The sequence below is a fragment of the Silurus meridionalis genome, chromosome 15 (genome assembly GCF_014805685.1).
Source record: "Silurus meridionalis isolate SWU-2019-XX chromosome 15, ASM1480568v1, whole genome shotgun sequence".
Classification (NCBI taxonomy): Eukaryota; Metazoa; Chordata; class Actinopteri; order Siluriformes; family Siluridae; genus Silurus; species Silurus meridionalis.
The window spans coordinates 6,145,688-6,170,414 of NC_060898.1; the positions used below are offsets into that span (position 1 = coordinate 6,145,688).

The following is a 24,727-nucleotide window of genomic DNA, read 5'->3' on the forward strand; positions in this document are numbered from 1 at the left end:
AAAAAAAATTCTAGTGCAGAGTCCAATAACGTTACAAAGAATTTTAGCACCTGATTTAACTCCTCCTGCAGTACTGTCTTTGGTCATTTGGTGTCACTGTTGGTTTTCTTCATGGGGCCATTAGGAAATTGAGCAAAGACATTGGTGTAAAAAAAAATATGTTTTTACTCCGAGTTCTGTCTGAGCCAGTATAATCTTTGTTATATTTAATGATGCTCTCAAAAACAAAATTACTTACCAAAAACTTACCATTATCAAGACACTTAAATGGTGTAGGTGGTTTATTTAGACTCCTGAATTCATGTCTGGTTTAGCTTTGAAAAGGGGAATGTAAGGTAATGGGTGGCTATAAAATAAAACACCATCACAATTCTCTGCATTTACTCAATGTTAGAAATATATACATACACAAACCCATTATTATGCACCTCATACTGTTTTGGTGAAGGAAGTTATGATTATTGATTTGGTCAGTATTAATGTTAACTTTTGTCATTTCTGGACCATAATTGACCCCCTGATGTTCACTTGTCTTTTAAGTATGGTTGTTTTGTTGTTGTTTTTACATAAAGATTTGAAAGTTTTCTTCATTGGTATGGAATTTCTCTTATTATTATGGTGTGTTTAAGAATGACCTCTGTTTAATGCATCTATAGCGATAAGAATATACCGAATAAGTTTAAACACACACTTAAATACACACACACTCTGGAGCCAGGAAACTTAAGAGAAAGCTATTTTAAGTTCTCAATTTTCTGGGATTATTGTTCACTTAAAGTGGAAGGGAGTTGTGATTGATATTAGGTGTGTTTGGTGATGCACATTGCTAAAAGGCCACGCCATTGAGGAGTTCTGAAATGTCAGGTTTCTCTATTCCCTTGTGAAGTTCTGTCACATTTCACTTGACTTTTTAAATAAAAGAGGCTGGTTGGCAATTTTGGGAACAATACTACCAGGGGGATGAGTTAATAATTAAAATGGCTGTAAAATCTCTAAATACAAGAACAACAAATGTGATATTCTTCCTTTAGGTTTGAGGAAGTTGGATTAAATGTTTTTTGTACAAAAATCATCTTGGAAAAGATCACTCGCATCAGGATGGAAATGTTTAATCACAGAATAAAGGAGATCAACCAGAAAAATGGTGCACTAATTTGCAGTTAGTCTCTATATTCATTGTTTACAGTATCCATATTTTGGACTGTTACAAAATACTATAATTACATATAGCAGTGCAGTATTTACTCCGTAGTTTTTGATGAAGTGCTGCTACCTGGGCTTTTTTTTAATTGAAATACTCTGATTAAAATAATGAGAGTGAAATGCTGCCCAATTTGCATCTATTCATCTAGTCAAAAACATACCTAGGTATTTGGGAGAAAGACAATTTTAAAGAGTTTGAGATATTTAGAAAACGACTGGGGATTTGCAAAAAGAATGGATGGGATTTTTGTGTTCAGTTTGATTCAATAAAAATAGTTGCAAATTAAATAATTTTATTAAAAATAGCTGCAAATTCGGCATTCAGGCCTTTAATCACACTTTAGCTGTTGATCGCACCCAACGCTTTCACACTCAAAACTTGGACTGACAACTTTTAAACATATCGTGTCTGCAGTAGAAAAGAGCCTTTCAGCATTTAATGTCAACATTGCACTCTGTGATTGCAATTTGGAAAAAATCCAGGAAACAATTTTTTATAATGGTTCAGTATAAAAGTACACTCACTATGCAAGCCGGGCAATCTATTTACTGAAGATTATGTTCAGATATGCCTATAATAAAATAAAAGATTACCGCACCTTTAGAAGTGCCCTTGCACTTTAGGGAGTGGATTGTACGTGTTTGTGTAGACAGATCAGAAAGTGTAACAAGTACAAAGGGCTGGTGAGATGGTCACACTAGTTGACTAGTAAATTGGTTGCAAACACAGATTTAATACACTCATAGCAACAATGCATTAGCGACTTTGGATTGGAAGGGTTCAGTCGAAAATAATCACCCCCCTACTGATAATATTGCCAATTAAATAGCTCCAGGCACTTGTTTGTTACAGTATATGAACCTGTGTACCAACAACATGAATCTAACATTCTACCACTGCTAAGCGTAGAGCCACAGCTCATAGTCAGTAAATGGCACAGACCATTTTAGGTAAGAATTGCTGCATCTGGGGAGATCACATCCAAGTTCAACAATAGAGTGTGTGGTAAGAGTGCAAAACAATCACTACGTGTACCTGTATTTTGAAACTTTTACGGGATTAACAGTTTCTCAACCTCAGCTGCATCATTAATATTCATAATTGGGGTATAGTAGACAATGTGTATATTTATTCCTAATTCTTTAGTTATTACTTAAGTCCACACTCACCCATGACATTTTCTAACAACTTCACTAGTTCTATTTCTCAAAATACGTTAAGCCTAAATTAATCCACCATGATGACTAGTTATCTAGCCATCACAGTTGACCAAGTTAAGCAACTGCACACATATCATGTAAAGTGTAGATATTCTTTTTAATTTAAAGGACATAAATAAAAAAGCTAATACAAACAAAAACACAATGAAAACCCCACAAACATGAAAAACCAATCTGAACAAGAAGCCAAAGACAGTGAGCAGCAACAACCATGGTAGATATAAAAAATAAATGCTGTAAATAGTGATACTTACAAACATGTGCTATCAAGGGAGACAAGGAACAGGTGTAAGTGAAATACCGACATGTGACAGTCATGTGCAGTGGCTGATTGGAATTGTAGTCCAGTGCCATACATTTAACCAATTTCTGCTGTTCTGAATGCTAAAGAAAACAATCTGGCAGCTAGAAAGTTGTAAATGTGATTCAAATTCTTGTCTTGGCTTTTTGGATCCAATAAATTCAAACACAAGCACAATGAATTATATAAAAATGTTTTTATTGTATATGAAGAGCATTGTGCACAGTTTTGCTGTATATATGCTACTTATTTTATGCCTATGGAAATGCATTTTCATGCAAAGTAGAAACCATGGCCCACATTCTGAAAATCATTTATTTGGGTAAGAAGGTAAAATAAAGTAAATCCTTTGAATATTTAAAGATAAAAATTACCATTATGACGAAAATGTCAATGTCAATTGAGTAATTATTATTTCAATTAAATTATCAATATTTTAATAACACTTGGCAAATAAGTTGTGTCCAATAAAATAATAATGAAAATTGGCTGTAGATCAGAGTATAAATAATAGTCACAACTTTAATTAAGGTCAAAACGCAAACATAACTGCCTTTTTCTGTGGCATCTCTTTAATTTTGGAATTTACAATTAGCTTTTGCATACTTCTTCCTAGATCATAAAATGGACAATGTCTTTACACACCGTCTCCCAGAGCTTTGTTAAATGTTTTAATGATGTAGAAGAGAACACTTTGTAACTCTAATCACTCCAAAATGTCTTATAATGTTCTACTGAGTTCAGATCCAGGTTATAGCATATGATTAATATGATTGTAATGCTCATTAAACCATTCAGTGTGTCCTTGTGCCCTGTGGATGAGTGTCAGAGTCATCGCAAAAAAAAAAAAAATCAACCCATCAATATTTTCCTAATAAATAAAAGGTGAACAGAATAACTTATGGAGATTTGAACTGCACACACACACAAAACAATTCCATAGTGCAAGAACTAATCCTTTCCATTTTTTATGTCATATCAATATCAAGCCAATATCAAAGATCTCTTTAAAGCTGTGATGCAAAGCCCATTAAAGAACTGAGCTGATTTTAATGCCCACGTAGTAGTGTTATCTTATAATAAGTCAGCTAAGCATTTTTATTTATAGCATCATTGTCAGAAATGGCCTTCGACTTGTCCAATTTACGCTTGATGAAGCTGAAAACGACCCTAACAGCGCGTTTTACGAGTGCCTCAAGGCTTAAAGTGAATTTTTTGGCCAAGATGAGAAGAAAGTTAATGTCAGCCTTGATGCAATGGCCACACTTGGATGTTTATAATGTTTTATTTACTGTAAAAGTCTCTAAATGTATGCAGGTTATAATGAATGCTGCAAAAAGGTCCTTTTAGGTAATGAAATTGGTCTTTGCATTTCATATAATTGTGAAAGTAAAGGAAATATGCAAATATTAGCGACAAAATGTGTTTATATTTTAGCAGTAGATACATACAGTGCATCCGAAAAGTTTATTTGGAATATTTACAAATTTATTAAAAATGAAAAAAAAAAAGAAAAAATTACACGTATTTACAGCCTTTGCCATGACAATCAAAATTTTGCTCAGGTGCATCCTATTTCCACTGATCATCTTTGAGATGTTTTTACAACTTAATTGGAGTCCACTTGTGGCACACACCTGTCTATTTAAGGTCACACAATTAACAGTGCATGTCAGAGCACAAACCAAGCCATGAAGTCCAAGGAATTGTCTGTAGACCTCTGAGATTGTAACGAGGCACAGGGAAGGGTACAGAAAAATTTTGCAGCATTGAAAATCTCAATGAGCACAGGCTGTCCTGCCAAACTGAGCGATCGGGGCAAAAAGGCCTTAGTCAGGGAGGTGACCAAGAACCTGATGGTCACTCTGAAAGAGCTCCAGCAATTCTCTGAACAACCATCTCTGCAGCACTCCACCAATCAGGCCTGTCTGTAAAAGCCACTCCTCAGTAAAAGGCACATGACAGCCCACCTGGAGTTTGCCAAAAGGCACCTGAAGGAACCATCAGAAACAAAGATTGAACTCTTTAGCCTTAATGCCAAGTGTCATGTCTGGAAGTCACCAGGCACTGCTTATCACCTGTTTATCACCTAACTAATATCATCCTTATAGTGAAGCATGGTGGTGGCAGAATCATGCTGTGGGGATGGTTTTCAGTGGCAGGAACTGGGAGACTTGACAGGATCGAGGGAAAGATGAATGCAGCAATGTACAGAGACATCTTTGATGAAAAAATGCTTCAGAGTGCTCTGGACCTTCAGCTTCCAACAGGTCAAGGACCCTTAGCACACAGTCAAGAGAAAAAGAAGTGGCTACAGGATGATTCTGTGAATGTCCTTCAGTGACTCAGCCAGGGCTCAGACTTGAACCCGATTGATCATTTCTGGAGAGATCTGAAATTGACTGTGCCCTGACGCTCCCCATCCAACCTGATGGAGCTTGAGAGTTACTACAAAGAAGAATATGAGAAACTGCCCCAAAATAGGTGTGCCAAGTTTGTAGTATCATATTTAAAAAGACAAGACTGTAACTGGTGTCGAAGGTGCTTCAACAAAGTATCGAGCAAAGGCTGTGAATACTTATGTGCATGTGATTTTTAAGATTTTTTTATATGTAATAGATTTGCAAAGATTTCAAACACACTTCTTTCATATTGTGATTATGGGGTTTTGTTTGCAGAATAGAAATTGTGTTTTAATACATTTTGAAAAGAAACTAACAACAAAATGTCGAAAAAGTGAAGCGCTATGAATACTTTCCAGATGCACTGTATTACTCTGCTTCATCAATTTTGTCTTTTTATGAAAGCGTTGTTTGTACTAGAATTATGGTATAAACATATGATCATGTTTTGGCTCTTGTATGAAGTCTTCCTTCTTGTAGGTCTTATTAATACACTTGAAGAATGTCAACATTATAACACAATATTTCAGATAAAACTAAACAATTCCTTGTTTGAAATGCTTTTTTGATTTGGTTTTAGTGAATTAAAGACATAGCTTTTCTCGAACAATACTAACGTCAAAAGTTATGATTTTGCAGATTGTGGGTTTAATATAGGATTTAGCCATGTCTAGACGTGTCTAGCTCTTCATTAGAACATGATACTCAAACGACTGTACAAAGCCAACCAAACGTTCTGTGCCAAAAAAAACATGATAGTTATACTGTCTTGGATTGAGCACAGAGAGTAGAGTGAATATGAAATCTGAATGTCAAAGGGACAATGAGGGCCATAAAGGATTTAGCCTGTGAGAAAAGGCTCTAACAAAAAAAAGAGATTTTACACAATAGAATTTTACCCAGATGCTTCGGAGGACTTCAAACTTTCTTTCTCTCTGTGAGCCTGTGCTTCTTGCGCTTCTTCCCTGTCTTGGGCTTCTCCTTCCAAATGGAATCCTACCATCAGCTGGTACACTAAAACACCCACTATGGCACCGATAAAGGGTGCAAAGGTCGGAACAAAGAACCAGTAATCATTTGCCCTGCAGCAGGAGGGAAATAAGAAAAAGTAAATGAATTAAGTGTATTTCAAGTTGGTTAAACCAAGTGCAACAATATACACAGGAATGTATGTTTTTTGATTGTATCTAATTAACATGGGCCTCTGTGTGAACTGAATAGAATAATGTGGATTTAAGCTTTCATTTATTTTTATATACTACATAATACCTTACTTTACTGTATAAGTTGTTTAATATCCAAAGAATCAGCACCTTTATTCTGAGAAAGTATGATAGTAAATGTAAATATGTACATTTCTAAATGTCCCCATGCCTTCTTGCATTCCTAACCCCTGCCTACACCCACTACCTTACTTCTTCTTCTTCTTCTTCTTCTTCTTTCGGCTGCTCCCATTAGGGGTCGCCACAGCGGATCATCCGTCTCCATACCACCCTGTCCTCTACATCTGCCTCTTTCACACCAACTACCTGCATGTCTTCCCTCACCACATCCATGAACCTCCTCCTTGGCCTTCCTCTTTTCCTCCTACTTGGTGGCTCCATCTTCAACATTCTTCTACCAATATAATTTATGTCCCTTCTCTGCACATGTCCAAACCATCTCAATCTCGCCTCCCTCACCTTGTCGCCAAAACATCCTACATGTGCTGTCCCTCTAATAAACTCATTTCTAATCTTGTTCATCCTCGTCACTTCCAACGAAAACCTTAACATCTTCAGCTCTGCTACCTCCAGCTCTGCCTCCTGCCTTTTACTCAATGCCACTGTCTCTAATCCATACAACATCGCAGGTCTCACCACAGTCCTATAAACTTTCCCTTTCATTCTTGCAGATACCCTACTATCACAAATCACTCCTGTCACTCTTCTCCACCCACTCCACCCTGCCTGCACTCTTTTCTTTACTTCTAACACACTCTCCATTACTTTGCACTGTTGACCCCAGGTACCTGAACTCCTCCACCTTCTCCACCTCTTCTCCCTGCAACCGCATTACTCCACTGCCCTCCCTCTCATTCACACACATGTACTCTGTCTTACTCCTACTGACTTTCATTCCCCTTCTCTCCAGCGCATATCTCCACCTCTCCAGGCTCTTCTCAACCTGCTCTCTACTCTCACCACAAATCACAATATCATCTGCAAACATCATAGTCCAGGGGGACTCCTGTCTGACCTCAACCTGTCCATCACCACTGCAAACAGGAAAGGGCTCAGGGCCGATCCTTGATGCAGTCCAACCTTCACTCTGAACCAGTCTGTCGTACCTACTGCACACTTCACTGCCGTCACACTGTCCTCATATATGTCCTGCACCACCCTTACATACTTCTCTGACACACCTGACTTCCTCATACAATACCACAACTCCTCTCTTGGCACTCTGTCGACGCTTTCTAAATCCACAAATACACAATGCAATTCCTTCTGTCCTTCTCTATACTTCTCCATCAACATCCTCAAAGCAAATAAGGCATCTGTGGTGCTCTTCCTCGGCATGAAACCATACTGTTGCTCACAGATGGTCACCTCTTCTCTCAGCCTGGCTTCCACTACTCTTTCCCATAACTTCATGGTGTGACTGATCAACTTAATTCCCCTGTAGTTACTGCAGGTCTGCACATCTTTCTTATGCTTAAAGATCGGTACCAGCACACTCCTTCTCCATTCCTCAGGCATCCTCTCCCCTTCCAGAATCCTGTTAAACAATCTGGTTAAAAACTCCACTGCCATCTCTCCTAAACATCTCCACGCCTCTACCGGTATGTCATCTGGTCCAACCGACTTTCCATTCTTCATCCTCTTAATCGCACATCCTCCAACCTTCTCTCTCTGTGATTTTCCTCATTCATCAGCTGCTCAAAATACTCCTCCACCTTCTCAACACACTCTCCTCACTAGTCAACACATTTCCTCTCCATCCTTTATTGCTCTAACTTGCAGTACATCCTTCCCAGCTCGGTCCCTCTGCCTGGCCAATCGGTATAACTCCTTTTCTCCTTCCTTAGTGTCCAACCTCTTATACAGCTCCTCATATGCCTTTTCCTTGGCTTTCGCCACATCCCTTTTTACCTGCTGCCGCATCTCCTTGTACTTCTGCCTACTTTTCTCATCACTCTGTCGATCCCACTTCTGTTTTGCCAACCTCTTTCCCCTAATGCTCTCCTGCACTTCCTCATTCCACCACCACGTCTCCTTGTCTTGCTTTCTATTTCCAGATGTCACACCAAGTACTTTTCTAGCTGCCTCCCTCATCACTCCTGCAGTAGTTCCCCAATCATCCGGCACCTCTTCACCACCACCGAGCCCCTGTCTGACCTCTTCCCTGAACCTCACACTACACTCTTCCTCCTTCAGTTTCCACCATCTTATTCTTCTTTCAATCCTTACATTCCTCCTCTTCTTCTTCGCCTCCAAAACCATCCTACAGACCACCATCCGATGCTGTCTAGCTACACTGTCCCCGCCAACACCTTACAGTCTCAATCTCCTTCAGGTTGCATCTCCTGCATAGCACATAGTCCACCTGTGTGCACCTTCCTCCACTCTTATCGTCACCCTATGATCCTCCTTCTTCTTAAAATACGTGTTCACCACTGCCATTTCCATCCTTTTAGCAAAATCTACCACCATCTGCCCTTCCACATTCCTCTCCTTAAAACCATACCTACCCATCACCTCCTCATCACCTCTGTTCCCTTCACCTACATGCCCATTAAAGTCTGCCCCAATCACCAATCGTTCTTTCCTAGGTACACCATCTACCACGTCATCTAATTCACTCCAGAATCTTTCCTTTTCCTCCATCTCACAGCCAACTTGTGGAGCATAGGCACTGATGACATTTATCATCATCCTTCAACTTCCACCTTCACGATCATCACCCTACTTCTTCACCTCCACTACACTCTTACTGTACTCTTCCTTCAGAATCACCCCTACACCATTTCTCTTCCCATCCACACCATGATAAAACAGTTTAAATCCACCTCCAATGTTCCTGGCCTTACTCCCTTTCCACTTGGTCTCCTGAACACACAGCATATCTACCTTTCTCCTCTCCATCATATCAGCTATCTCTCTCCCTTTACCCGTCATAGTACCAACATTTAAAGTACCAACCCGAACCTCTACTCTCCTACACTGCTCCTTTTCCTGCCGTCTCTGTAGGCGTCTTCCTCCTCTCCTTCTCCTCCTTGACCAACAGTAGCCCAATTTCCACGGTACCCTGTCGGCTAACGATACCTGTGGCGGTCGTTGTTAACCCGGCCTCGACCGATCCGGTATGAAATTCTCCTTTGTGATCCGCATATTTGATTTGGCACATGTTTTCGCTGGATGCCCTTCCTAACGCAACCCTCCCCATTTACCGGGCTTGGGACCGGCACTAAGAGTGCACTGGCTTGTGCCCCCCTAATGGCTGGGTTACCCACTACCTTACTAAACTACGTTAATACAAAAGCGAGAAATCTGTCCAATAAGAAAAATCTTGTTGACAGAACAGATCAGAATTAGTTAATTAATTTTTTTATCTTCATTCACTACCTCTATATTATATAAATAACATAGGTGCATAGTCAGTCTCCTGCTTACCTGATAGTAAACTAGTTCATGTCTGTTGCAAGCATTCACAAGTCAAATTTGGTATCCTACTGCAATTTGAATTGTTTTTTTCATCACGTTGGAAAAGCTGACTGTTAAATATAGCCACATTTTCTGCTTTTGTATTGCTATTTTATGGAAGTTCTGTGACACAGGTAAGAGAAATATCAGTTTATAGAATACATAATGTTTAAGTGGCTAATCATTAGTCACTTTGCTATTACGTATTATGTAAGCATTGAATCTGATGCATTCAAATATCTCCTCTACTTAATATAGTTAAAGTACTTACGTGAAGACTTCACTACCCCATCCTAACCCCTATCCCAATTGAGGTAAAGATTCGGGGTCCAAGGTCTCTGGCAGGGTTCACGGCATAGCCGAGTTAAATCCCATAGAAAGGCCAATAACCAAAACCACGAATCCGACAGTGAAAGCTTCTAGCCCACGTAGGATTGGGTTGTTAAATGGGTCCACGATGGCAAGAATACACACGATCAGTGCTGCTGTGCCAATCACCTACACAAAAACCAAAAATTTTTATTAAAAAGTTGTACATGGAAATCTTTAAAAGCCATGGAATTAGCTTCCATTGTTATGCTGATGATACTCAGCTATATATTTCATCTAAACCAGGCGATACAGCTCAATTAACCCGGATGACTGAGTGTGTTAAGGAACTAAGAGATTGGATGACCCATAACTTTCTACTTTTAAATTCTGATAAGACTGAGATTTTGCTCATCGGCCCAAAACTGGTATACAGATGCTCCAGCATCTCAACCTGCATTTAGACGGATGTTCTGTAACCACTAGTTCAACGGTAAAAGACCTGGGTGTTATTTTAGACAGCGACTTGTCTTTCAAAAATCACATCAATCAGGTTACAAAACAGCCTTCTTTCACCTTAGAAATATTTCTAAGCTAAGAAATATGTTGTCTATATCCGATGCAGAGAAGCTCGTCCATGCGTTTATGACCTCCAGAATAGACTACTGTAATGCGTTACTAGGTGGATGTCCTGCTTCATTAATAAACAAGCTTCAGTTAGTCCAGAATGCAGCAGCCAGAGTTCTTACAAGGTCAAAAAAATATGATCACATAACCCCGATCTTATCGTCCCTACATTGGCTTCCTGTTAAGTTTCGAATAGACTACAAACTATTACTTCTCACTTATAAAGCACTAAATGGTTTGGCTCCGTGTATCTATCCAGTCTTTTAACACGCTACAATCCGCCACGCTCCCTGAGATCTCAAAACTCTGGGCTTCTAGTAGTTCCTAGAATAGCAAAGTCCACTAAAGGTGGTAGAGCATTTTCACATTTAGCTCCTAAACTCTGGAATAGTCTTCCTGACGGTGTTCGGGGCTCAGACACACTCACCCAATTTAAGTGTAGATTAAAACGTATCTTTTAGCAAAGCCTACACATAACACACATCACATCATAACCTTGCACTGTTGACCCCAGGTACCTGAACTCCTCCACCTTCTCCACCTCTTCTCCCTGCAACCGCATTACTCCACTGCCCTCCCTCTCATTCACACACATGTACTCTGTCTTACTCCTACTGACTTTCATTCCCCTTCTCTCCAGCGCATATCTCCACCTCTCCAGGCTCTTCTCAACCTGCTCTCTACTCTCACCACAAATCACAATATCATCTGCAAACATCATAGTCCAGGAGACTCCTGTCTGACCTCAACCTGTCCATCACCACTGCAAACAGGAAAGGGCTCAGGGCCGATCCTTGATGCAGTCCAACCTTCACTCTGAACCAGTCTGTCGTACCTACTGCACACTTCACTGCCGTCACACTGTCCTCATACATGTCCTGCACCACCCTTACATACTTCTCTGACACACCTGACTTCCTCATACAATACCACAACTCCTCTCTTGGCACTCTGTCGACGCTTTCTCTAAATCCACAAATACACAATGCAATTCCTTCTGTCCTTCTCTATACTTCTCCATCAACATCCTCAAAGCAAATAAGGCATCTGTGGTGCTCTTCCTCGGCATGAAACCATACTGTTGCTCACAGATGGTCACCTCTTCTCTCAGCCTGGCTTCCACTACTCTTTCCCATAACTTCATGGTGTGACTGATCAACTTAATTCCCCTGTAGTTACTGCAGGTCTGCACATCTCCCTTATGCTTAAAGATCGGTACCAGCACACTCCTTCTCCATTCCTCAGGCATCCTCTCCCCTTCCAGAATCCTGTTAAACAATCTGGTTAAAAACTCCACTGCCATCTCTCCTAAACATCTCACGCCTCTACCGGTATGTCATCTGGTCCAACCGACTTTCCATTCTTCATCCTCTTAATCGCACATCCTCCAACCTTCTCTCTCTGTGATTTTCCTCATTCATCAGCTGCTCAAAATACTCCCTCCACCTTCTCAACACACTCTCCTCACTAGTCAACACATTTCCCTCTCCATCCTTTATTGCTCTAACTTGCAGTACATCCTTCCCAGCTCGGTCCCTCTGCCTGGCCAATCGGTATAACTCCTTTTCTCCTTCCTTAGTGTCCAACCTCTTATACAGCTCCTCATATGCCTTTTCCTTGGCTTTCGCCACATCCCTTTTACCTGCTGCCGCATCTCCTTGTACTTCTGCCTACTTTTCTCATCACTCTGTCGATCCGACTTCTGTTTTGCCAACCTCTTTCCCCTAATGCTCTCCTGCACTTCCTCATTCCACCACCACGTCTCCTTGTCTTGCTTTCTATTTCCAGATGTCACACCAAGTACTTTTCTAGCTGCCTCCCTCATCACTCCTGCAGTAGTTCCCCAATCATCCGGCACCTCTTCACCACCACCGAGCCCCTGTCTGACCTCAACCTGTCCATCACCACTGCAAACAGGAAAGGGCTCAGGGCCGATCCTTGATGCAGTCCAACCTTCACTCTGAACCAGTCTGTCGTACCTACTGCACACTTCACTGCCGTCACACTGTCCTCATACATGTCCTGCACCACCCTTACATACTTCTCTGACACACCTGACTTCCTCATACAATACCACAACTCCTCTCTTGGCACTCTGTCTTTCTCTAAATCCACAAATACACAATGCAATTCCTTCTGTCCTTCTCTATACTTCTCCATCAACATCCTCAAAGCAAATAAGGCATCTGTGGTGCTCTTCCTCGGCATGAAACCATACTGTTGCTCACAGATGGTCACCTCTTCTCTCAGCCTGGCTTCCACTACTCTTTCCCATAACTTCATGGTGTGACTGATCAACTTAATTCCCCTGTAGTTACTGCAGGTCTGCACATCTCCCTTATGCTTAAAGATCGGTACCAGCACACTCCTTCTCCATTCCTCAGGCATCCTCTCCCCTTCCAGAATCCTGTTAAACAATCTGGTTAAAAACTCCACTGCCATCTCTCCTAAACATCTCACGCCTCTACCGGTATGTCATCTGGTCCAACCGACTTTCCATTCTTCATCCTCTTAATCGCACATCCTCCAACCTTCTCTCTCTGTGATTTTCCTCATTCATCAGCTGCTCAAAATACTCCCTCCACCTTCTCAACACACTCTCCTCACTAGTCAACACATTTCCCTCTCCATCCTTTATTGCTCTAACTTGCAGTACATCCTTCCCAGCTCGGTCCCTCTGCCTGGCCAATCGGTATAACTCCTTTTCTCCTTCCTTAGTGTCCAACCTCTTATACAGCTCCTCATATGCCTTTTCCTTGGCTTTCGCCACATCCCTTTTTACCTGCTGCCGCATCTCCTTGTACTTCTGCCTACTTTTCTCATCACTCTAACTAAATTGGAGGTATTTAGAATCGCGTATAAAGACAGTATGCTCAGCTACAGACGGGCGCTAAAAGCTGCTAGAGCTGAACACCTGAGCAAACTTATAGAAAACAACAAAAACAATCCCAGGTTCCTTTTCAGTACAGTAGCTAAACTAACTACAAATCAGGGCTCTGAAAATTGTGTTCCATCACAGTTTAGTAGTGAGGACTTTATGATTTTCTTCACTGAAAAAATAGATAACATTAGAAAAACAATTGTGGCAGTTCAACCTCTTACAGCATCTCCTGAGACAGTGTTACCTTCAACTCCACAACTCCACTGTTTTACATGTATAGGACAGGAAGAGCTGTATAATGTTATTGCCAAAGCTAAATCGACAACATGTCAGTTAGATCCAATTCCTACTAAATTACTGAAGGAAGTGTTATATACAACTGGTGAGCCTCTTCTAAATATTATTAACTCCTCACTATCTTTAGGTCACGTCCTAAATCCCTCAAGTTAGCAGTTATTAAGCCCCTCATTAAAAACCTAATCTGGATCCAAACACGTTATCAAATTACAGACCAATTTCAAATCTCCCATTTATGTCTAAGATTTTAGAAAAGATTGTCGCTGCACAGTTATGTTCCTACCTGCAAGAGAACAATATCTTTGAAGAATTTCAGTCAGGTTTTAGGCCCCATCATAGCACAGAAACTGCTCTAGTTAAAATAACTAATGACCTGTTTTTAGCTTCAGACCAAGGCTTCATCTCGCTGTTGGTTTTACTAGATCTTAGTGCTGCATTCGACACTATAGACCATGATCTCCTCCTAGATCGCTTACAAAATTACATCGGCATTCAGGGACAGGCATTAAGCTGGTTTAAATCCTACCTGTCCGATCGTTACCATTTCGTAGATTTGAATGGAGAGCTATCCAGGCTAATGCAAGTAAATTATGGCGTGCCGCAAGGTTCAGTTCTAGGACCCTGCTCTTCACAATATACATGCTTCCGTTAGGAAATATTATTAGAAGGCATGGAATTAGCTTCCATTGTTATGCTGATGATACTCAGCTATATATTTCATCTAAACCAGGCGATACAGCTCAATTAACCCGGATGACTGAGTGTGTTAAGGAACTAAGAGATTGGATGACCCATAACTTTCTACTTTTAAATTCTGATAAGACTGAGATTTTGCTCATCGCCCAAAACTGGTATACAGATGCTCCAGCATCTCAACCTGCATTTAGACGGATGTTCTGTAACCACTAGTTCAACGGTAAAAGACCTGGGTGTTATTTTAGACAGCGACTTGTCTTTCAAAAATCACATCAATCAGGTTACAAAACAGCCTTCTTTCACCTTAGAAATATTTCTAAGCTAAGAAATATGTTGTCTATATCCGATGCAGAGAAGCTCGTCCATGCGTTTATGACCTCCAGAATAGACTACTGTAATGCGTTACTAGGTGGATGTCCTGCTTCATTAATAAACAAGCTTCAGTTAGTCCAGAATGCAGCAGCCAGAGTTCTTACAAGGTCAAAAAAATATGATCACATAACCCCGATCTTATCGTCCCTACATTGGCTTCCTGTTAAGTTTCGAATAGACTACAAACTATTACTTCTCACTTATAAAGCACTAAATGGTTTGGCTCCGTGTATCTATCCAGTCTTTTAACACGCTACAATCCGCCACGCTCCTGAGATCTCAAAACTCTGGGCTTCTAGTAGTTCCTAGAATAGCAAAGTCCACTAAAGGTGGTAGAGCATTTTCACATTTAGCTCCTAAACTCTGGAATAGTCTTCCTGACAGTGTTCGGGGCTCAGACACACTCACCCAATTTAAGTGTAGATTAAAACATATCTTTTAGCAAAGCCTACACATAACACACATCACATCATAACCTTGTGCTCCAGAACATCTGATCACATGCACATTATCAACTTGTGCTGTTAATATCATGAACAGCAGCTACGCTAATTCCTCCACTGCTTCTCTTTCTCTCCCATCCCGAGGCATCCTGAGGTTGCTCCAGCTCCAGTTCCTACTAAATTACTGAAGGAAGTGTTATATACAACTGGTGAGCCTCTTCTAAATATTATTAACTCCTCACTATCTTTAGGTCACGTCCTAAATCCCTCAAGTTAGCAGTTATTAAGCCCCTCATTAAAAACCTAATCTGGATCCAAACACGTTATCAAATTACAGACCAATTTCAAATCTCCCATTTATGTCTAAGATTTTAGAAAAGATTGTCGCTGCACAGTTATGTTCCTACCTGCAAGAGAACAATATCTTTGAAGAATTTCAGTCAGGTTTTAGGCCCCATCATAGCACAGAAACTGCTCTAGTTAAAATAACTAATGACCTGTTTTTAGCTTCAGACCAAGGCTTCATCTCGCTGTTGGTTTTACTAGATCTTAGTGCTGCATTCGACACTATAGACCATGATCTCCTCCTAGATCGCTTACAAAATTACATCGGCATTCAGGGACAGGCATTAAGCTGGTTTAAATCCTACCTGTCCGATCGTTACCATTTCGTAGATTTGAATGGAGAGCTATCCAGGCTAATGCAAGTAAATTATGGCGTGCCGCAAGGTTCAGTTCTAGGACCCTGCTCTTCACAATATACATGCTTCCGTTAGGAAATATTATTAGAAGGCATGGAATTAGCTTCCATTGTTATGCTGATGATACTCAGCTATATATTTCATCTAAACCAGGCGATACAGCTCAATTAACCCGGATGACTGAGTGTGTTAAGGAACTAAGAGATTGGATGACCCATAACTTTCTACTTTTAAATTCTGATAAGACTGAGATTTTGCTCATCGGCCCAAAACTGGTATACAGATGCTCCAGCATCTCAACCTGCATTTAGACGGATGTTCTGTAACCACTAGTTCAACGGTAAAAGACCTGGGTGTTATTTTAGACAGCGACTTGTCTTTCAAAAATCACATCAATCAGGTTACAAAACAGCCTTCTTTCACCTTAGAAATATTTCTAAGCTAAGAAATATGTTGTCTATATCCGATGCAGAGAAGCTCGTCCATGCGTTTATGACCTCCAGAATAGACTACTGTAATGCGTTACTAGGTGGATGTCCTGCTTCATTAATAAACAAGCTTCAGTTAGTCCAGAATGCAGCAGCCAGAGTTCTTACAAGGTCAAAAAATATGATCACATAACCCCGATCTTATCGTCCCTACATTGGCTTCCTGTTAAGTTTCGAATAGACTACAAACTATTACTTCTCACTTATAAAGCACTAAATGGTTTGGCTCCGTGTATCTATCCAGTCTTTTAACACGCTACAATCCGCCACGCTCCTGAGATCTCAAAACTCTGGGCTTCTAGTAGTTCCTAGAATAGCAAAGTCCACTAAAGGTGGTAGAGCATTTTCACATTTAGCTCCTAAACTCTGGAATAGTCTCCTGACAGTGTTCGGGGCTCAGACACACTCACCCAATTTAAGTGTAGATTAAAACATATCTTTTAGCAAAGCCTACACATAACACACATCACATCATAACCTTGTGCTCCAGAACATCTGATCACATGCACATTATCAACTTGTGCTGTTAATATCATGAACAGCAGCTACGCTAATTCCTCTCCACTGCTTCTCTTTCTCTCCCCATCCCGAGGCATCCTGAGGTTGCTCCAGCTCAGTCACCTCCCACCTCGTGATGATTACGGACCTTTAAAGAAGTAGATGCCGAACTCACAAACATCCTGAACCATCTAGAGGCGTACCAGTGCCATTTGGATCCCGCTACATGTGTGGAGTTTTGACATTGGACCTCCTGGAGTGTTTAAAGGCTCTGGCATGGAGAAGCTGATGCTGGATCTGTGGTGATCACAAATGCTGAGCTTATAAAACTCGGAGCTACTAACCATATAGACTGTTTAAGACTGCAGAAAGAACATTACTTATAATCTTAATTACTCCAGTAATCATGTTAGTTCTCACTCTCCAGTGTTCTGTATTGCTGAAAGATTTATGATCAAACTCTTGATGTCACCCAGATGAGGATGGGTTCCCCTTTTGAGTCTGGTTCCTCTCAAGGTTTCTTCCTCATAACATCTAAGGGAGTTTTTCCTTGCCACAGTCGCCACGGCTTGCTCATCAGAGACAAATGCACACCATTCACCATCACTGTTGATTTGTGTAAAGCTGCTTTGAGACAATGTCTGTTGTGAAAAGCGCTATACAAATAAACTTGACTTGACTTGAAACTTGACACTCTGTCGATCCGACTTCTGTTTTGCCAACCTCTTTCCCCTAATGCTCTCCTGCACTTCCTCATTCCACCACCACGTCTCCTTGTCTTGCTTTCTACTTCCAGATGTCACACCAAGTACTTTTCTAGCTGCCTCCCTCATCACTCCTGCAGTAGTTCCCCAATCATCCGCACCTCTTCACCACCACCGAGCCCCTGTCTGACCTCTTCCTGAACCTCACTACACTCTTCCTCCTTCAGTTTCCACCATCTTATTCTTCTTTCAATCCTTACATTCCTCCTCTTCTTCTTCGCCTCCAAAACCATCCTACAGACCACCATCCGATGCTGTCTAGCTACACTGTCCCCGCCAACACCTTACAGTCTCAATCTCCTTCAGGTTGCATCTCCTGCATAGCACATAGTCCACCTGTGTGCACCTTCCTCCACTCTTATACGTCACCCTATGATCCTCCTTCTTCTTAAAATACGTGTTCACCACTGCCATTTCCATCCTTTTAGCAAAATCTACCACCATCTGCCCTTCCACATTCCTCTCCTTAAAACCATACCTACCCATCACCTCCTCATCACCTCTGTTCCCTTCACCTACATGCCCATTAAAGTCTGCCCCAATCACCAATCGTTCTTTCCTAGGTACACCATCTACCACGTCATCTAATTCACTCCAGAATCTTTCCTTTTCCTCCATCTCACAGCCAACTTGTGGAGCATAGGCACTGATGACATTTATCATCATCCTTCAACTTCCACCTTCACGATCATCACCCTATCAGAAACTCTCTTCACCTCCACTACACTCTTACTGTACTCTTCCTTCAGAATCACCCCTACACCATTTCTCTTCCCATCCACACCATGATAAAACAGTTTAAATCCACCTCCAATGTTCCTGGCCTTACTCCCTTTCCACTTGGTCTCCTGAACACACAGCATATCTACCTTTCTCCTCTCCATCATATCAGCTATCTCTCTCCCTTTACCCGTCATAGTACCAACATTTAAAGTACCAACCCGAACCTCTACTCTCCTACACTGCTTCTTTTCCTGCCGTCTCTGTAGAGTTCTTCCTCCTCTCCTTCTCCTCCTTCTCCAACAGTAGCCCAATTTCCACCGGTACCCTGTCGGCTAACGATACCTGTGGCGGTCGTTGTTAACCCGGGCCTCGACCGATCCGGTATGAAATTCTCCTTTGTGATCCGCATATTTGATTTGGCACATGTTTTACGCTGGATGCCCTTCCTAACGCAACCCTCCCCATTTACCCGGGCTTGGGACCGGCACTAAGAGTGCACTGGCTTGTGCCCCCCTAATGGCTGGGTTACCCACTACCTTACTAAACTACGTTAATACAAAAAGCGAGAAATCTGTCCAATAAGAAAAATCTTGTTGACAGAACAGATCAGAATTAGTTAATTAATTTTTTTATCTTCATTCACTACCTCTATATTATATAAATAACATAGGTGCATAGTCAGTCTCCTGCTTACCTGATAGTAAACTAGTTCATGTCTGTTGCAAGCATTCACAAGTCAAATTTGGTATCCTACTCGCAATTTGAATTGTTTTTTTTCCATCACGTTGGAAAAGCTGACTGTTAAATATAGCCACATTTTCTGCTTTTGTATTGCTATTTTATGGAAGTTCTGTGACACAGGTAAGAGAAATATCAGTTTATAGAATACATAATGTTTAAGTGGCTAATCATTAGTCACTTTGCTATTACGTATTATGTAAGCATTGAATCTGATGCATTCAAATATCTCCTCTACTTAATATAGTTAAAGTACTTACGTGAAGACTTCACTACCCCATCCTAACCCCTATCCCAATTGAGGTAAAGATTCGGGGTCCAAGGTCTCTGGCAGGGTTCACGGCATAGCCCGAGTTAAATCCCATAGAAAGGCCAATAACCAAAACCACGAATCCGACAGTGAAAGCTTCTAGCCCACATAGGATTGGGTTGTTAAATGGGTCCACGATGGCAAGAATACACACGATCAGTGCTGCTGTGCCAATCACCTACACAAAAAAACCAAAAATTTTTATTAAAAAGTTGTACATGGGAAATCTTTAAAAGCCAGGATAGTTTGAAATCACTATTATTGTTATTTATTTATTTTCTCTATTTTCTCATGGCTTATGCTGTATATCATATCAGAAGATTTTTTTTAAGTCAGTTAAAATAGTGAAATGTACTTAAACTTGTGTCTTACTTGGTCAAAGAAGCCATTGAACAAGCTGAGATGTTCAGATGGATACGTAGCAAATATTCCAGCTGTAGCATTTTCCTCAAACACAATCAAACTTCCCTTGCGATACTCCCAAAGTGCATCTGCAATCGCACAAAATGAACTGAGTTAAAAATTGTTGAAGCAGCAGAGCCAATAATCAATAGAAAAAGATCCATAAATCATTAACTGGACCATCCAAATATAGTGAAAAGAAAGAAAGGAGCTTACCTATCAAACACTATACAGTATACATTTTATGAGATCAAACTGATGTCCTAGTTCTATGAACTAGCTAATTAGTTTTATGTGACAAATATTTTCAACTTAGATATTAAAAAAATAATTCATTTATGTATTTTCCCGTTCACAAAAACTCACCATAATACATGGCGAATATTATTCCAGATCCAAGAAAGGCACCAGAAGTCTGAAATATAAAGTACACAGGAAACTTCCTCCATGGTTCTCTACCCAGAATGCAAAGGGCAAAGGTTACAGTTGGGTTTAAATGGCCACCTGTAATGCAACAAGAAATGACATTTTTTAGGATGATGCAGAATTCAGATGAGATAATTACATAACTTGGCAATTGCAATTAATCTTACTAGCATTATAGCAAAATTATTGGCACCCTTTGCAAAAAAAAAAATTAGCAAACAACTTACACAAGATTTAAACAAAGTAAACTAAAACTGCCAAGTATAAATAACTTTCATGAATTATCTAATGCTCTATTTGATATTCAAAAGTCCAGATTTGTCACAAACATATAATTTGCAATAAAATGTAAATCTGCTCAGAAAATTGTGCATTAAATAAAATAAAATAAAATAAGAAACAAAAACTATATAATATACATATGTTTTCTCTGTCTGCAGAATTGCCACCACATAACTTTTAAACTTTTTGAACTTGAAAAAAGAGAAACTATGAGTGCATAAAATCTAATCTCAGATAAAATAAATGAAAGTGAATTTATTAGCAATAAAACCAGTACACCCTAGATGGAATTGCAGTTTATCAAAGAAAAAACCGCATTCAGAACATCTCACCTGAAACCTGGCCACACACCAAAATCCCAAGTGTGGCAGCGAAACCAAATGCGAAATTAACCGTCAGAAACATTCCATGTGATCCTTTACTCAATACTAACTGAGCAACAGCACCACAGCCAAACATCTTGATGAAGGGGAGAAACTATGTTATGACAAAATGGCTTAATCATCATTTTAGGATTTCACACAGTGTTCCAATGACTTGATGAACACTGTTTTACTTTTTTTATCTTTTGAAGGTGCACAGAGGTTTTTGGCTTATAAAGTATTCTTTTTACTAGATACTATTCAATTCATTTATTTAGTCATATGGTTATGGAAATGATTTATAAGATAAATTAATCAATGAAACAATACACAAAACTTTACCCTGAATATAAGCTTGTATTTATTATTTGTATTGTTTATTACAATAGTCATTTGTTGCATAATTTCGGTGTAATCTGAACTGTAGATCAGTTTTCAATGCTTTGACAAAAAAGGCATAGAATAAAGCAATGGTCACTTTACAGGTTTAATCCTGAGGTTGGGTTTCTGTTTGTACATAGTTTTGCACTTAGACCTCCAAATGAGTGTGTTCATGTGTGCATGTGTGTGGTGCCCTGTCAAATGGAGTCTTCTCCAAGATGTATTTCCCCCTTATGCCTTGTACATTACTAAATATTTTTTGTATTTTGTTGAATTACTGTATTATTCAAGTCTGATTTTCAAGTCGGAAAGGTGGAAAATACAGCAGATTCAATCATTTGCAGCATTTCTACATACTATATTATGATACAGTATATACCACAAGGTACTGCAAACTTTAGTAATGTGTAAAGCATACTTAAATATATATACATATATACATATATTACAAGCAAACAAACAAACTAGACATAGCAAACAGGAAAACCTCGGGCATTAAGGTGTATTTTATACCCCATTCAGCAGAAATCTATTTCTAAACTTTCACGTTATTGACATGAATTGCACACATTCCTTCATAAAAAAAGTGAAATGCTATTAAAACCCATGTGTACATAAAGGTCAGTGTGTGTGTGTGTGTGTGTGTGTGTGTGTGTGTGTGTGTGTGTGTGTGTGTGTGAGTGAAAGATGATAGGATACTGAAGTGCAAAGATACTGTCAGTGGATGTGCCCCCTATTTTGGGGATTATTTATTTATTTATTAACTTAATTAACAGCGTATTTATTTCATTGTTAATTTATTGATTTGTATTATGCATTACTACACAAATAATGTCTGAATTTCAGCCATTTTTTATGTAAATGAATACATATGCAGGAAATTCATGTTCAGGGTTGTTTAGGTTCTTTAGTTGTTATAAAGTAAAAAAAAAAAAAACAAGTTAAAAACAGTTGGATTAGAGTGGAAAGAAGTGTGCTGACAAAATGCAATGGTATTAAATAAATCGGTCTGTGTCCCTGTGGGAGATGTTTTATTATATTTCAATCATTTTCTAATTGAATTGAATAGCAACAGTTTTCTGTTTCCTTGAGGCACATTGTAATCTTTCATACTCAATTTCTTAAGGACTTAAGTAAGAGCATTTCTTCTTTAATGGATGCTACACCCAAGGTTTTATCTAGGCCAAATCCTTCCAGATTTATAACTGGAATTAAATATAGATTTCTTTATTTTGAATTATTTTGTAGATAAAACCAAAAAAGCAAACAGACAAATAAATAAAGACAAAGGAGTAAATTTGTTGACCTCAGAAATAAAGCAGACCTTCTATGACCTCAGTTTTTACTCTTTGTAGGGCAAAAACCCAGGCTGTAAAATTTTTTTTAGAAATGATTTAGTGCTAAATAGAAACTGTTAAATTATCACCATTGATAAAAGGTTAATGCTATTTACAGAGGTGTAGGGTACAAACAATTTTCATTTTCACCACCAGGATGAGGGTGCCCAGGCATTCCGCAAGAGCCTGACGCATCAGTAGGTTTTGGATGTGAAACATCTGCATCATTTTGTCCATGAAAACCTTCTGCCTTCCCATAATGCCACAGATGCAGTGAGACTTAAAACCTTGAATAACGCTGCAGAGCATGCTGTAACCCTCTTTTAAATGGAGAACACACACACACACACACACACACACACACACACACACACACACTCACACACACACACTCGCACAAACATGCACATACCTTTGACACTCCCTTTCTATCTTCTCCGCCTCCACCTATATATCTTACACACTATTTGTTTTCTTTCCATTATTAAGATATATGTTCTGGTGTATGTATGTGTGTGACCAGGTTCTGTTTAAGCTCTACTAAGTTAATTTTATCTAATGTATTTGTGTTGTTTTTATATAATTACATTACATTTGTAATAATTATTTTTTGTGTGCTATGAGGAACAGCAGAGAGCATGTAGCACATACAGGTCTCCAGGTTGGGCTCTCTATATTGGTACTGGAATTATATACAATGCAGGTATGGTACACATACATTTTATTTTTTATTTTTAGCACTGTTGGACCAGCTTAAATGCTCTACAACAAATAACAGCCAGTAAATTCTTCACCCATGGGGTTCCTAAATTATAAATACACACATGTACTTTAAGAAGCCAATGTTTCCAACGTTGTACTAAAGGGAAGACTTGTTTTGATATTTTTAACATACACTAGCAAATCTCCCGCCAGAACACCTATTAGTCCGTCATACAATGTGCCTAAAATAGTAGCATCTGGTTTGATTGTGGACAGGATATATTGTAGTCCTTAAAAGCTTCTTTGCCTTTAACTGCATAGAATACTTGAATATCAGGAATGAACCAGAAATCAGGCCATCAGACCCCTTCTCAGTCGTACAGTCTGATGAGAGAAGTCTGAAAAAAATAGCCAGGCTGCTTCACACTCACAGGAAGGCAATGTAACTAATTGACCCACTCTTAATAACTGTGTTAAGCAAAAAAAAAAAAAAAAAAAAAAACCCATGTTGAGATGGAAGAGCTTCAGGAGAAAACCAAATCAGGTTTCAGTCCTCTCAGCCAAGAACAAGAACACTAAGAAAATTGGAAAAAGTTTATGCTTAATATATACATCCTATATGTATACACATATGACCATAACCTTTAATCATTGCGTCTTATGTTATCTCCAGCTGAACACCTGGAATTTAAATGCTTTGCATGTCTTGGCAGGCTTCCAGAGTTATATCCAGGCAGAATATTTTTTTTCACCTGTCATTCAAACATTTGCATCTGGCACAATTAAAAAGGGAAGAGGGCAAAATTTTGCTTCTTGTCCTTTTGTCTTTTGAACATATTATAAAGGAAAGTGATGAAGGTACATTGTATGCACTAAGGGATTTATGCAGAAATAACCCTTCAGCAGGGGGCAGCTCCAGTGTTATTATCGGATCCCCCACTGTTGCTTTCTTTCCAATATAGTTTCTTCAATATCTGAAGTTTTTTGGCCAGGCTGAATTTTGCCTGTTTCTTGCTTGTGAGGTCATTCAGAGGCTTATAACTGCATGACAAAAAGGATGCCAATTTATAATTAAGCTACTTTTAAACATCAAACAGAAACACAACCCCCCACCCCCCACCCCCCAAGTAACAAAAATTTCATAAACTGAGCATGAAAAACGAGGACATGGAAACC

General features: G+C 39.6%; 1 protein-coding gene across 1 annotated transcript; it reads right to left on the reverse strand.

Moving 5' to 3' along the window:
- Window positions 1-6,022: 6,022 nt before the first annotated feature.
- On the reverse strand, window positions 6,023-23,107 carry aqp3b (aquaporin 3b). The gene is made up of 7 exons (XM_046868274.1): window positions 23,000-23,107; window positions 21,102-21,228; window positions 20,428-20,565; window positions 20,032-20,150; window positions 19,637-19,837; window positions 10,084-10,112; window positions 6,023-6,209 (listed from the first exon to the last, which is right to left on the reverse strand). Exons 1-7 carry the CDS (start codon window positions 23,105-23,107, stop codon window positions 6,023-6,025), a joined length of 909 nt encoding a protein of 302 aa, XP_046724230.1.
- Between the last annotated feature and the right edge of the window lie 1,620 nt (window positions 23,108-24,727).